Source organism: Astatotilapia calliptera, chromosome 6, assembly GCF_964374335.1.
Source record: "Astatotilapia calliptera chromosome 6, fAstCal68.1, whole genome shotgun sequence".
NCBI lineage: Eukaryota > Metazoa > Chordata > Actinopteri > Cichliformes > Cichlidae > Astatotilapia > Astatotilapia calliptera.
Window position 1 is genome coordinate 25,563,343 of NC_137427.1, and position 14,534 is coordinate 25,577,876.

Genomic DNA, 14,534 nt, shown 5'->3' on the forward strand with positions numbered 1-14,534 from the left:
GGCTTAATTTCTTAGGGATCAGAAGTAAAAGCCCCTGTAAAAACCATTGCATGACTTGTTTACTTTTTCACATCAGCAAAAACTCATGTAGGCTTTTCTTACCTTTATTTCCATAACAGCAATTTATTAGCACTGGTCTTACATTTTCTGTTGCCTTGAGTCTGTTTCCTGCTCCGGTATTTGCTACAGAAAAGGCCGTGGAAGTCTTACAGCCAGCCCTTCTGCACTGTGAGACTGTACTTTGCCCTAAATGCTGATCTCAGCATGTTAACTTGGTCACAACTGAAGGTTTTACTCTGTTTGCATGTTTACGTTTCAGTACAGTTAAGCGTGAGATTAGTTCTTAAGGTATTTGTAAAAAACAAATAATTTAATGGCTTTAAAAATGTTTTATACGCATGTTTATATAAAAAAAGGGGAAAAAAACTTTATTAATAATATTTTTACAGTTTATAATATAATAGCTGCTGAGATACTTTTCAGTCTGGGCCAAGGTGCAACTTCCAGAGTTGAAAAATTAAGCCAACACCAAAGTGTTTGGAGCTCCACTTCCTCTCTGTGCTTCTTGAGTTAGTCCATCATTTTAAAATGTCTGACTTTTTAGAATTAAGAATATATATTTACAGCCTGGTATAAAAAACAGTTTTGGTCTCTATGGATACTTATAACAACTCTGAGTAGGGTGAATTTTTTTTCTTGTAAGTCATCTACTTATATACTGGAGTTAGAGGCCTGGCTGTGTTGATTCACAGGTTTGTGTGTGTGTGTGTGTGTGTGTGTGTGTGTGTGTGTGTGTGGGGTTAAAGTATTTTGGAGCATCTTAATGGATTTTCTGACTAACATCATGGTTTGTTGTATGGTACAGTCTGTTGTGTTTAGATGATATGAGCATCTCTTACATTGTGCCCATGCAATTTATGAATGCAGCTAGCTAACCAATTATTATTGGCTAAAAATTGAATGTAGCTGTACCCTAAAAGGAAATTCCAAAAACAGCATTAGTCCAAACCCAATGGGTGACGTCATGACAGTTACTGCCTGTGAAGTAGCTGAAGTATCTTTAGGCAAATACAGAACCTTGAGTTGCTCTCAGTGTGTTCGTTAGAGAAGCAATGTTGGGTAGAAAGCACGTAGGTGCAGAATGCCCAAGCAGGAAAGTGCTATATTAGAATCAGTCCATTTAACACACAGCAGATGCAATCAAATCATTATTATGATGATGCATGTTGGTTATTTTTGTACTTTGCAATAATTACTTCAGATATTTTAGATGCTTTGAGAATTTTAGCTCAGTACATTCACTTTGGCATGTCTCTGTATACTGGCTTTGTTCAAATCAACAACTGAACAATCATTGACCAGTTATTTACCAGCAATAAAGATATGTTATTATGTATCAGCAATCTTTGCAAAATCTCCACGAGGAGCTACGAGATGCAACATGTTCACACACATGTTCATGGTCAGCACACCAAACTTGTGAATATCAAAATTTGCCTAAAAAATGTTGGAATTTACATCATAAATAAGGACTAAGTTAAAAAAAATGATTTATGATTTTTATTTTAGAAGAACATAATCAAGTATATAAGAGGTTTGAGAAAATCCTCAGCACAATATTGCTTCTCGTTTTGAAGTACCTCAGGGAAATGCTGATATTAAAAGGGAGCACGGTGTGTTTCAGCAGGTGTAAACACTCACCTTCTGTTTCAGAGTCAGCTTTGTCAACGAAGTAGATGACCACAAGGCCGATGCAGGCGCCGGTCATTGCTACGAAGATAAATATCAGACATATTTCCAGGGTGCTCATACCCCGGGAACGTCTGTGACCCTTCTCCACATCCATTTTCCTCGCAGTGCAGGAGACGGTGCCTCGTCCAACAATTCACCCCTTTATTGGCCACACATTGAGGACCATAACTAAACTTTAACACCACAGATGGACCTTGAGCTCAGTCAGATGTGGTATTGCAGCACACCAGCCCTATAGATATGTTAGAGCCATAAATTTGTATCACATAATACAGTAACAGAAAGTTAATGAGTACTGAGGTGGCTGCTTCCCCAATCAACAGGTCATTAGGACTCCATCTTTAAAAAACACTGATATAGTTGATAAAAGGCAAAACCTCTGACAAAAAGAAGGAAATTTACATGCATGCAAGGATTGTTTTATTTTAGTTGGTCATCACAATCAAAAAGCTGGAGTTCTCATGAGGAAAATTCATTATCTTGCATGTTTAATTTATAGCTCTTCCACACACTACACTCAGCATGTAATTCCCTGCTTGTCAACAGATTTTAATCAGCAATAAACCTTGAAGCAGAGGCTATCAGAGCTGTACAGCTACCACGTTGGACACTGGTAAGGCTTTGCTGGACTCCTTTTGCTGTGCATCTGCTAAATGCTCACATAGCACGATAACACATTTTGCAGTAATATGTACCATGTTCACGCTCTTGGTTTGGTGTTAGCATGCATGTGCTAATAAGCACTAAGCAAAGGACAACCAAGGGTGATGGAAATCTCCTCTGTTCTGAATGTTAGTTTTCTTTTTAAGGAACTTGATAAACGTTTTTTCTTAATAGTTTTGATTATAAAACCAGATGAAAAGTCAACACATCAAAGTTTTCCAAAAAAAGTGCCATCTGACCAGTTTTTAGATCCACAGGTGTCTCTCATGATCGGTGAGACATTTCAGGAACGAAAGAGAGTCGTAGTCGATGTGTTGTTAGTGACAGAAGATCTGCAAAGTTATTAAAATGGATCGTGAGGGGACATTTAGTTTTTATTATAAACTTCCATTGTAATGCGCCTAATTGTTAAGATATTTCACTCTTGGTGGCACTAAAAAAGGCCATCAAAATCTATAAAATTTGTCCCTGGGAAACACAGATGTTCAGACTATTGTCTGTTAAATTGAACGGATATTCCTACGCCACAATCCTGGTAGAAATAATGGCACAGCTAGAGGCCCAATAAATGCATTTGATAAATTGGCCTTGATCCAGACATAAACTGAAACTCTTCCAAATGGTGACTGTTTTGTCCATCCAAAACTTTGCTTTCACAGACCTAAAAGAGTTAATTTCTCCACTGCTTGAGGTAAAGCAGACAATGGGATTAACTTCCTTTGCGGAGGTGCAGAGAGCGCAGAGTGACAGGGGCCGTGCTGTAACAAAAGCACTGAGGTTAGAGGTAATAAGTTTCACAATGGGGATCTTCATTTTGGCCTGAATCTCCATGCATACAAAGACGCTCGATTGGGTTTTTATCGAAATCATCTCCTAAATTCAGTCTGACCGTATTTGAATCTGAATCAATCTGTCCGCTGGTCCCCTTTAACACTTCATTTTCTCTCGAGATAAGGACTTTCCTTCTATTTTACAAAAGGCAACGGTGTGACAAAAGCTGCTTATCTCTCCCTGGGGATGCAGAAGAAAATGGGGGTAAAAAAAATATCATTCTTTAGGCAGAATGATGATTTTGCTGCAGTGTCAGAAACCTATTGCTGATGAAACTATCAGTAATTAATGACACTGTGCATGCATGATTCCGGCACCGGTGCCGCTCTCTGTGCTTCATCTTTATCAGTATTTGTTTTGGATCTTCTGGTTCCACCAGGAGACTGATTATTTATGGGCACATCTGTCAGCCATAATGAAGCCAGGAAAGGTGACCTTTGTGTGAATGACTTAGTATGTGTGCATGTATTTTCTTTTTTTTTTCCTCTTCCCCTTTCTGCACATACAGTATATGCACTGTTGAAAGGTTACCAGTGCATGAGCTTGTGAGCTGAATAGTAAGCAATCAATGATGAGGTCTGAAATGCATCCAAACATATGCAGAGAAGACAGGCGAAGGACGGGGTGCAGATACAGAACAGCGAAGTTTAAAGAAAGAGGCACAGGAAACATGGATTGTTCGATCACACGTGCAGGCCAACACTGTACCGCAGATAAATGTAGGCCACGTATTCCACTGGGATCCGATCAGCCATCGGGAGGACAAGCCTCACTTCCAGCTATCTGGATAATACAATACGAGGATAAATAAGGGCGGGGGAGACCATTTTCATGGGAAATATTCTGAGCAGAGGAAGCCAGCAGAAGCTTTAATTACTGCACTGTTACTGGCTTATATGCTTCATTATGATATCATCGTTGCAGCGAGAAAGGGAGAGAGGGGAAATGGGGAGCTGGAGTTGAAAGGGGGTGGGCACAGTGACAAAGAGAGACACGGAGATGAAAGTTGGCGGCGAAAAACTGAATGGAAACGGCTGAAAATGGAGATAGTCAGGCAAACTTTCCAGGAAGAATGGAAGCAAAATAAGGTCATAAGTACTGTAGCTGTTTATCATCAAACCGGCATGTGTAAAAAAAAAACCAAACAAACGATGAATATACTGAAAAGTGTAAGTGTACAAATATGTTTGAGTAAGTGTTTGAATATTTTTGAAAAAAAGGAAGCAAATAGATGCTTTTTTGGCTCTGACTAGATCTGTAACTGTATATGATATTTGGTGAACAAGTGAAAAAGATTTGCATGAATAATTTTCAATATGTGAGTGCATAAAGAAGATTTGCACAAAGGTTAGTAGTTTCACAGCAAAGCTTTGCAGTTAAGTTACTGGAAACACAGCAGCAGTGTTAGTGGAGAGTGATGGCAATCGTTGCACTGCAAACTATCATTTAAGTTAGATACAGGATCTAAGTTAGATACACATCTTCTCTGTGTTCTCAGATATGATCAATTACTTCTGCAAATCTTTTCCATATAAGTTTTTGTGCACAGCTACAGATCTCCTGTTTTCTACGTATTCAAACGCCTGAATTCACCTGATCAAAACATTTCAATGCATTCACACGTCTGAATATATATATACACGAGCTGTTTTCACACACTCGCTAATGGTGCGTCACAGCTCTGGTGTTTCTGACGTTATTTTAAGGATATTGTCTCAATAATAAAGGAAAGGAGATGAATTTGTCACAAATTCTCTGTGATCAGCAGCCACCACTAATTACTCACTCCACAATCTCTAAATATGATCTGTAAATATTATTAGCGCTCATCCCCAAGATAAGAGCACATCTAATGTCCCACAAATGATGACGAGGACATATTTTATCCCTGTGATGGTCTGGATAATAGTAATGGCTTCTTTCACGGGGCTCCTGTAAGAGTTTCTATATGAACAGGAGACTCTTGTGTGTTTATGAAGCTAACTGGGTCACCGTGAGCAGATCTCAAATCCCAATACCACTGCAACTTATCTTGGACTTCAATTATAGCTCCAAAATGATGCTGCTGCTGCCGCTGCCCTCAATTTCTTCCAGAATCCAAGGATGCTGTTGCGTATGGCGGTGTTTACACTTTGAAGTGATTAAAAAACACACACGTTCAGTGGCATCCAAATAGGACTAAGTCAGGCAAGATCTCCACTCAAGAACATCTCATTTGGTATTTCAAAGTGCCTTCAAACACTGAGACTTCTAGACTGCTATTAATTATCCAAGTGCAGCAAAAACAGAGCAGCTGAAGGTTAATTACTTTATGCACAACTCATTTCCATAAATGTGTGCATTCTCTTCAGCATAGACTAGTGTGAATGATTTGCCTTTTTATAAGTAACAAACTGGTAAATGTTTCACTGCACACTGAAATGCCACTTTTTTTCTCCTCCTTGAAACATTGTGTCACGGTTTCAGCTCGTCAACTCAGCCACACTAGTTTCAGAGTCTCAGCAGGAATCAGGTTAGACCCTAGGGCTGTAACAGAGGGACTCCTTCTTCTCATGGACTACCAGTCTTTAATTTTAGCTTATGACACAGCCTGGGAGTTTCCTCGTTAAGTGGTAACACTTGAGAGATTATTATTTCGCTACCAAGCTGTGCGTTAGGGCTGTGCTGTCGCCTTAATCACCAGTGTTTCTACCAGCACTTTGTTAGATGTTATGCAGTCTGTGAAAATGTGGTCCGACTTTGCACTTCATGACACACATGACGACAGAATGGCAGATACACATCACCAGACTCCTCTTACAAATACTCATTAATGCCAATACCTAATCAGCTAATCACACAGCAGAAGCATTTAGGCATGTAGACATGGTCAAGACCTGTTGAACTTCAAACTGACCACCATAGTTGTCATAGTTGTTGATGCCACATGAACTGGTCCGAGTATTTCATAAACTGCTTATGTCATCTCTGGGTTTTTTTTTTTTTTTTTTTTTTTTTTTTTTTAATAAATAGGACAGGGGGAATGAATGAGAGAAAGAGGGGGAGAGAAAGAAAGAAAACCAAAGGGGAGAAGAGACGGTGAGAAGGGGGGGGGAAGAGAGAGAGAAAAAAAAAGAACTCCTGGGTCACCTGTATGGAGAAAAAAAAAAACAAACAAAAAAAACAAACAGAGGAGACAGCAAACAACAAAGAGCAACATAATAATAGAGAAAACAAAGCACCATCACAATAAACTAGCTAGTCATAGATATCAATATTTACTAAATAATAAACGATATTGTGCAGCACGCAAGATAGACAGCGCACAGTGTGCTTTGAGGCAGCAGCCAAGAAAGCTTTAGTCCGCGTCTGTGAATACCCATGTGTGCATACCTGTGTGGATCAGCATGCTTGCATTCCAAAGGTTTCTCCATGTAATGATCTGCTAGGGAGTGTGGGGGGGCCACAGCCCCGTCCACCAGGGTGTGAAGTGGGTATGGAGGAGATCAAAACTCCAGACATCCAGAGGCCCCCAGAATACAAGAGACCATGGAAGACCCACAGAGGGGCAGCCGCGCCACTGTTCCAGTAAGAGCTGAGGAGAGTCCCAGATGAGGGCTCGCCCAGCAGCCGCGGAGCAGAAGTCAGGGGGAGTTGCAGTGACGCGCCCGTGAGCTCCGCCGGCCCCCAGCTGTGCCTGAGTGACCGAGCCCCAGGCCGAGAGGCCGGGGGCACCCCACCTCCAAAGGGGCCCGAGCGAGCCCCAGGCCCCAGGCCCCGACAAGCGGCCGCCAAGGAGTGAGCCGGTGTGTACCCGGACGCCCACCCCCAGATACAAAGAACCACCAACACACCGACACCTGAGGGAGTCCGCCACCGGCAGGGGAAGTGGTGGTGGGTGGAGATAGGCCTCCAAACCTTGGAGGGCCTGAGGTGTCCCCAGAGAGGTGGCGTCTGATACCCAACCTGACATATAGACACAGACATACGGGCACACACAGACACAAACATCCATTCCCACCCTCATGCTCTCATATGCACTTACTCCACACTCAACCAACGTGGAGACAGACATAAAGAGACGCTGTACACACAATCACACTCCCCAAGCGTACTCTACAAACCGGGTCTAGGTACCCTTGCCCCTGGAGGGGGGAACTGCACCCAGACCCAGGTGGTGTTACCCTTTTCCCTGCGGTGGGGAGAGGCAGACCACCCCGACTCCGCAGCAGCAGGGAGGCCCCACACCCCAGACCGCAGTCGGACGGCCAACTCCTCCTACTAGCCCTCCCGCTCCAGCAGGCCGCAGAGAATGGGGGTGGGAGAAGACTCCAAACCTGTCATCTCTGGGTTGTAAACAGAGCGTTCTTTATTCTCTATACACTGACTGAAAATGCCTTGTTGGTGCCACAGGTCAGAGGAAAATGGTAAACTGCTTTGAGCTTACAGGAAGGCAACAGTAACTCAAATAACTACTCATTACAACCGATGTTTACAGAAGAGCATCTCTGCATACATCCAACTACGGCAGCAGAAGACCACAACAGGATTCACTCACGTCAGCTAAGGAAACTAAGGCTACAGTTCACGTGGACCAAAACTAGACAATAGATGATTGGAAAAAAGCATGAAATCCATCCTGCCTCATTTCATCGGTCCAAGCTAGCTGCTGGTGGTGTAAGGGTGTGGAGGATATTTTCTTTGCACACTTTGGAGTAAATGAGCATCATTTATGCACCTTTGTCATATCCACAGGTTTAGGTGTGTGACAGGCAGAGCTGTGGACCCAAAAACGCAGGACTGAATTAATAATCAGCGTTAATGCTGTTAGTGCAGACATGGGTACATGACTGGGAAGGCTGAAAGACGCAGAGATGAGAATAGAGAAGACTGAGCTCAAGAGACACCAATATAGATCTTAGAACATAAACACAAAAACTGAGTTGAAGGCCCAGGACCATGAGACCACAGCCTTTGAGTTTTTGCTGACCATGTCCATCCCTTTATGACCAGCAGGATACCAGATCCCAAACAAAGCTCAAATAATCTCAGACTGGTTTCTTGAACATCACAGTGAGTCCACAGTCATGAGATCTCAGTCCAACAGAGCACCTTTGGGATGTGGTGGAACAGGAGGTTCACATCATGGATGTGCAGCCAACAAATCTGCAACAGCTGTGTGATGCCATCATGTCAACATGGACCGAAATCTGAGGAATATTTCCAACACTTTGTTGAATCCTTGTCACAAATGATTAAAGGAGCTCTGAAGGCAACAGTGGGTCCAGCCCAGTACTAACAAGATGTGCCTAGTAAAGTGACTGGTGAGCAGAGATGGGCAGTAACGCGTTACTTGTAACCCGTTACTGTAATCTGATTACTTTTTCCTGGTAACGAGTAAAGTAAGGGATTACTATTGCAAAAACGGTAATTAGATTGCCGTTACTTTCCCGTAGGAACGCTGCGTTACTGCGTTACTAAAACCGTGATTTTTTGCAAGAATGTCTCATGACAGTGACGTAAGCGAGTGCGACGTTCATGACAACAGCTGTGTGCAGATCAACAATGGATCATATATCGAGTGCGGGAGAGAGTATGAGCGTGCAGCGTTTAAAACGTGGAAGTACTGACCTTACTTTGAGTTTGATTCCATAAAAAGTGACAAAAACATTAGCGTCCATCGTGCGTGGGAAGAAAACTTCTTTTTACAGCGAAAAAAACCCCTAAACTTCCAAGCAAGCACCGAGTGCACTACCACGTAATGGGAAACTCACAGAGAAACTCGTGGATTCTTCCACTGACCGCTGCGGCACACCTGCACCAGGGTAAACCTCCGCCTACCCCGCTCCTGCTTTACAGGTGAAAATAGAGCAACAGGACCGCCGAGTCTTTGATGTTATTTATTTTCTGCTGTGTTTTACTTGCATCTATTTGAAAGAGTGAGTTTAAACACACAAAAAATATGTATTTTATGTGCTGGAATGTGCAGAAAATAGGTTTAAATGTTAAACAAATTTCTTCCAGTCAGAGAATGTTGCATATAATTAAATTTTTGCTTGATGCATAAAGTTAAAAGGTTAAAACTAATAAAACAAGTTTTAAAAAGAGACTTTTCCATTTGATTACATTTTGTATGATGGATTATGCAGAAAAAGTAGAATTGGGCTGAAAGATCTATCGCTTTATCACCTATTCAGGTTGTAAATTGTGTTTTTAAAAAGTAACTAAGTAACTAAGTAATTAATTACTTTTGAAAATAAGTAATCAGTAAAGTAACGGGATTACTTTTTTGGGGGAGTAATCGTAATTAGTTACTGATTACTTTTTTCAAGTAACTTGACCAACACTGCTGGTGAGAGTATATATTTCTCTAGAAAAGATCTAGAACACCAATGAATGTAACTAACAGATATTATGAGCTTAAGCATCCTTTGATGTAGCTTAATCTTTTGTGATGAGTCATCAGTTGTTGATGAAAAAAAATATTTTCTGAGGATTTTGGTTGTGTTTAGTCAGAACTGTTGAGAGTCCTACTTTCTGTAGTAAACAGAGCTTCAGTGTTCATCATGTTTATTATTTGGTATTTAAAAGAGAATTATTAACATGTTTAAAACCAGGAAAAAGGCCACATTTCATTAAAACACCCACGGAGGTCACAACAAGTGCAGCCAAACAGGTGAACACTGAAGGCATGCTAAACTCTGTCCTCTTTTAGTTGCAGCAGCGGGTGGTATCACTTTGAAATCTCTCCCCGTGCTCCTTGTCATTGTAAATCTTTCCCAGTGTTACCCACCGCCTGTGGCCAAATCTAATCTGCACTTCCAAATAGGAACCGGTCATAATGACACAGTGAGTAGGGGGTTATTAAAATTTGAAACGTGGCTAATTAAAGCCGGGGTGAAAGAATACGAATTAAGGCTGGTGACCAGGCCTACAGAAATGTAAGAGTGTGAAACTGAACTTGATGGAAAGGAGAGAGAAAGCATCAACTGCCTGAGACTGAACTTGGAATCTGAAACGATGTTACAGTTTGGTTTGACACCTTTCAGTCAGCGCTGTAGCAGAAGACGAAAACAGATTTCCTGCTTTTGTTTTTTGTGGAAAGAGCTTTGGTTTCACAAAATCCAGTCAGGTATTGGGTGGGACAGATATACACTGCGCTGTTCTTTACAGGTTGTGACATTTCACAGCACAACGGGCATAGAGGACTTTTTCGTTCTTGTTATCACGCCCTGACGTTAATATGTAGAGACGTGCTTGTTAAGAAAGTAAGAGCAGTCGCCTGAAATCAGTGTTACGCCACTCAAGACAGTAAATTCACTCTGAAGTGTTTTAGAAAGGGCCTTGGAAAGAAAAGGCTGGAGAACACACAAAGGACAGAGCTGGTTCAGTTAGGCGTGCAGGCAAATCATACACAGAGATCTCTGCAATTATGCGCATTCGGCACTCCATCATCCAATGTGCAATATTAGCAAATAAAGAAAAAATAAAAATTCTTGGAACCTGAAGCAGATGAATCGTTTTGTCCAAACATTAGCCCAAGTTTTAGGAAAACACGTCTTGCCCCGTGACAGCTTGTTGGTGTTCAACCCCCATGTGACCCTGAACTGAATTCTTACATTTCAGAAGCTGAAAATAGCCAATGTTTGCCATGTTTTCTGGGACCTAAATGATTAATCTGCTACCAAAGCGTGAGTTTTTTGTTTTTTTTAACTGAGTCAAAACAGCTGCAAAACCTTTAGATGAAAGTACAAACTGGTTCAAGGCCCTGCAGCCCTAAAATGATCAGATTTTAGGAGTTAAAAGCAACAAAGCGACTTCCCTTGACCCCAAAGCCTGCCCTTGGGCAATTTAAACTATTCAAATATTTTACTTTCCAGAAATGACTCCCTTTGAGTCGCTATACGTTTTAAAAATCAGCCGATAACAGTCAGATCTGTTTGTGTCCCGCAGGTCTGTTTTCTCTCTGTTTCTTCAAAAACGGTAAAATTATCCTGCCACTGACCTGACGTTTCAGCTGCTCGTAATAAAGCGGTTTCTTTTTCAGGTAAATGCAGATAAAAATCAGTTTTCACATTAAGAGTTCTTCTCAAAACAATCTCTTTTAAATCTGTGCTTTGACTCAGACTTCAGGCCGCAACAAGCCGAGGCCCTGAAGTGGCGAGCGTATATTTTCCGCAGCATCAAAGGTGGACACTTCACTGCTGCGGATGTATTACTGCATGTTTATATCCATTCAAAGATTAAAAAAAATTGAGATAGCTAGGCAAAGGAAATTTGTCATTTCCCGCGAGTACACTTTTAACACCTTCTGATTTCAACCTCTTTATTTTAAAACTTCAACATCAGGTCCCTCTTTGAAAAAAAAGGAAACAGTTAGTCACTGCTGCGTCTTCTTACGCCGGCTGGCTTTGTGTCTCTGACTTTAGCAGGTTTTTATGCAGCATCCGAAGTCGTCCTCAGATTAACACTGGCAGTCCCAGGCTTCTACCTTTCTACCTTTAAAACCCGCCACCAGCCAAATGGCTGGTAGGCTTTTAGCTAAGCTTTAGCTTCAGGCAAGTGGAAGCTAAATTGGCTAGTCATTCATATGTAAATTGGGTTGTTACCTGGGAATTCTGGAGGGAGGGGAGTGGGGGTGTGTGGATGAGGGGGTGGGGGAGCTGCTAAAAGCGGTGAGCTTCCTTTTGTTTCATCTTGATGCATTCTTAATCATCCAGGGAAACAAATCTCCAAAAGTCACCAACTTGGAGTGTTTCAGTTTGCCATCTTAGGGAGAAATCAACACACATGGGTGTATGTCCTTTGTTGCTGAGATTTATTGATAAAAACAGTACAAAAAATCAACCATTTGTACACATTTTTACAAATAATTATAAAAAGTGAGTGAGTACATTTCAACATTTTCAGCAATCACTCACAATCCTGGCACTGCCATGGTATCTGTAGTCTGCATTTACCACATGTGTATCTGTTGCAGTGAACACATCGCACAGTGGCATGATTGTTCTTGCAATTGTGTTTGACCTGACACATGGCTCTTTTTCCAGGGCTCGGTGTGGAGGGTTGTGTCAAAGGCAACTGTTCTTTTCTTGCCTTCTTCGCAGCTACATGAGAGTGAGCTAACTCCCTTGCAAGCTCCACCAGGAAGTCCACCCGTCTTTCCTTCGTCCCGGAGCATGCTTGATACAGCACATGTGCATTCAGTGCTGCCATGTCAATCATGTTATAAAACACGGCAACTGGCCAGCGCCGTGTTCCTCTGCGGACAGTGTACTCCCGAACCATCTGGTCCATCTGGACCATCTGGGTTTTGTGCCTCGCCCCGCGCTGAAACACAAAAACGTGCTCCCCAGGATGGAAGCTGGCTCCAGCAGGTTTGTGAGGACCTCAGAGCTCAGCTTCAGGGCCTGCAGGGGGATGTCTGATCACAGCTACAGCTGCAGTTATTATATGATATAGCTGTTTACAACTAACATTTAAACTCTCCATTCCTTCAACCTCTGCTGCCACGCTGACGGCGTATGCGGCCAAACGGAAGAAGACAGTCTATATTCTTAGCAGCATGCACGGCGTGGTTCAGACTGATAACACTACCAAAAGGAAGCCAAACACTGTCACCCTTTACAACAAAACAAAGTGTGGCGTGGATGTGATGGACCAGATGGTTCGGGAGTACACTGTCCGCAGAGGAACACGGCGCTGGCCAGTTGCCGTGTTTTATAACATGATTGACATGGCAGCACTGAATGCACATGTGCTGTATCAAGCATGCTCCGGGACGAAGGAAAGACGGGTGGACTTCCTGGTGGAGCTTGCAAGGGAGTTAGCTCACTCTCATGTAGCTGCGAAGAAGGCAAGAAAAGAACAGTTGCCTTTGACACAACCCTCCACACCGAGCCCTGGAAAAAGAGCCATGTGTCAGGTCAAACACAATTGCAAGAACAATCATGCCACTGTGCGATGTGTTCACTGCAACAGATACACATGTGGTAAATGCAGACTACAGATACCATGGCAGTGCCAGGATTGTGAGTGATTGCTGAAAATGTTGAAATGTACTCACTCACTTTTTATAATTATTTGTAAAAATGTGTACAAATGGTTGATTTTTTGTACTGTTTTTATCAATAAATCTCAGCAACAAAGGACATACACCCATGTGTGTTGATTTCTCCCTAAGATGGCAAACTGAAACACTCCAAGTTGGTGACTTTTGGAGATTTGTTTCCCTGGATGATTAAGAATGCATCAAGATGAAACAAAAGGAAGCTCACCGCTTTTAGCAGCTCCCCCACCCCCTCATCCACACACCCCCACTCCCCTCCCTCCAGAATTCCCAGGTAACAACCCAATTTACATATGAATGACTAGCCAATTTAGCTTCCACTTGCCTGAAGCTAAAGCTTAGCTAAAAGCCTACCAGCCATTTGGCTGCTCTCCGGGTTTTAAAGGTAGAAAAGCCAAATGGCTGGGCTCTGGGCCTTCCTAGTGTTAAAATAGTATATATCACTCTATGCTCATTTATTTATTTTACTCTGAGTCATGCTGTAGTTGTTGTTTCTTTAAAACCTTCTTTCACACAAAAAGTGTAGAATTTATGCTACAGCAAGTACTGGTTTTAAAATTTGCCTGTCTGAACCCACAACATTTTATTTTTGAATATTCAAGCATTAAATACCTTGTCAGTGAAAGAGATAAGCTTATTGATCAATACAGGGAAGCTAAAGGGAAACTAATACTCAATACATTCAGCCACCGAGGACCAACTCCACATGTAAACTTGGTAAAAGCACAGTGACAGAAGACATGCATGTTTCTGAAGATTACAGCTGGCATGCACAGAGAAAACCTGCAGTCTCCATACATAAGGACCCCAACTCTACCCAAGACTCCCAGGAGGAAACATAGTGGCTTAGTTTCCTCCTGGGAAGCATAGCTGTAGATTTCAGGACATGGACATGGGGAGACGTTCCCCCTAAAATGTACTGAGGGGTGGATACAAGCCCTTTAATATTCCTCCTCTGCAAGTGCTCAACTAAAACCTGTGCCTATAGTTTGGAGCAAATCTTTCACTCTGAACGTACTTCATGCTCTCTTTAAGGACTGCATCTTTACTCTGATTTATCATTTAGTCTTTTAAATATTTATTTTCAAAACCGTTTATTCTTGTGTGTGAGTCCTGACGAAATAAATGTTTTTGCATTCGATTTACACGTGGAATCTCCTTTAGAAACAAAACAAAAGAATCACCAGGACAGAAACACTACACCCACGAAAAGTGAGAAATGACGTTGTAAAAGTCAACG

At 42.0% G+C, this 14,534-nt stretch overlaps 1 protein-coding gene across 1 annotated transcript in view; it reads right to left on the minus strand.

The window, feature by feature from the left end:
• The window catches only part of LOC113024331 (ovochymase-2), a 33,831-nt gene extending 31,930 nt beyond the window's left edge, over positions 1-1,901 (minus strand). Inside the window, exon 1 of the mRNA XM_026171302.2 lies at positions 1,696-1,901. Within this exon, the coding sequence (XP_026027087.2) occupies positions 1,696-1,846 (151 nt within the window). The 5' untranslated portion in view covers positions 1,847-1,901. The remainder of the gene's footprint in view (positions 1-1,695) is intronic.
• Between the last annotated feature and the right edge of the window lie 12,633 nt (positions 1,902-14,534).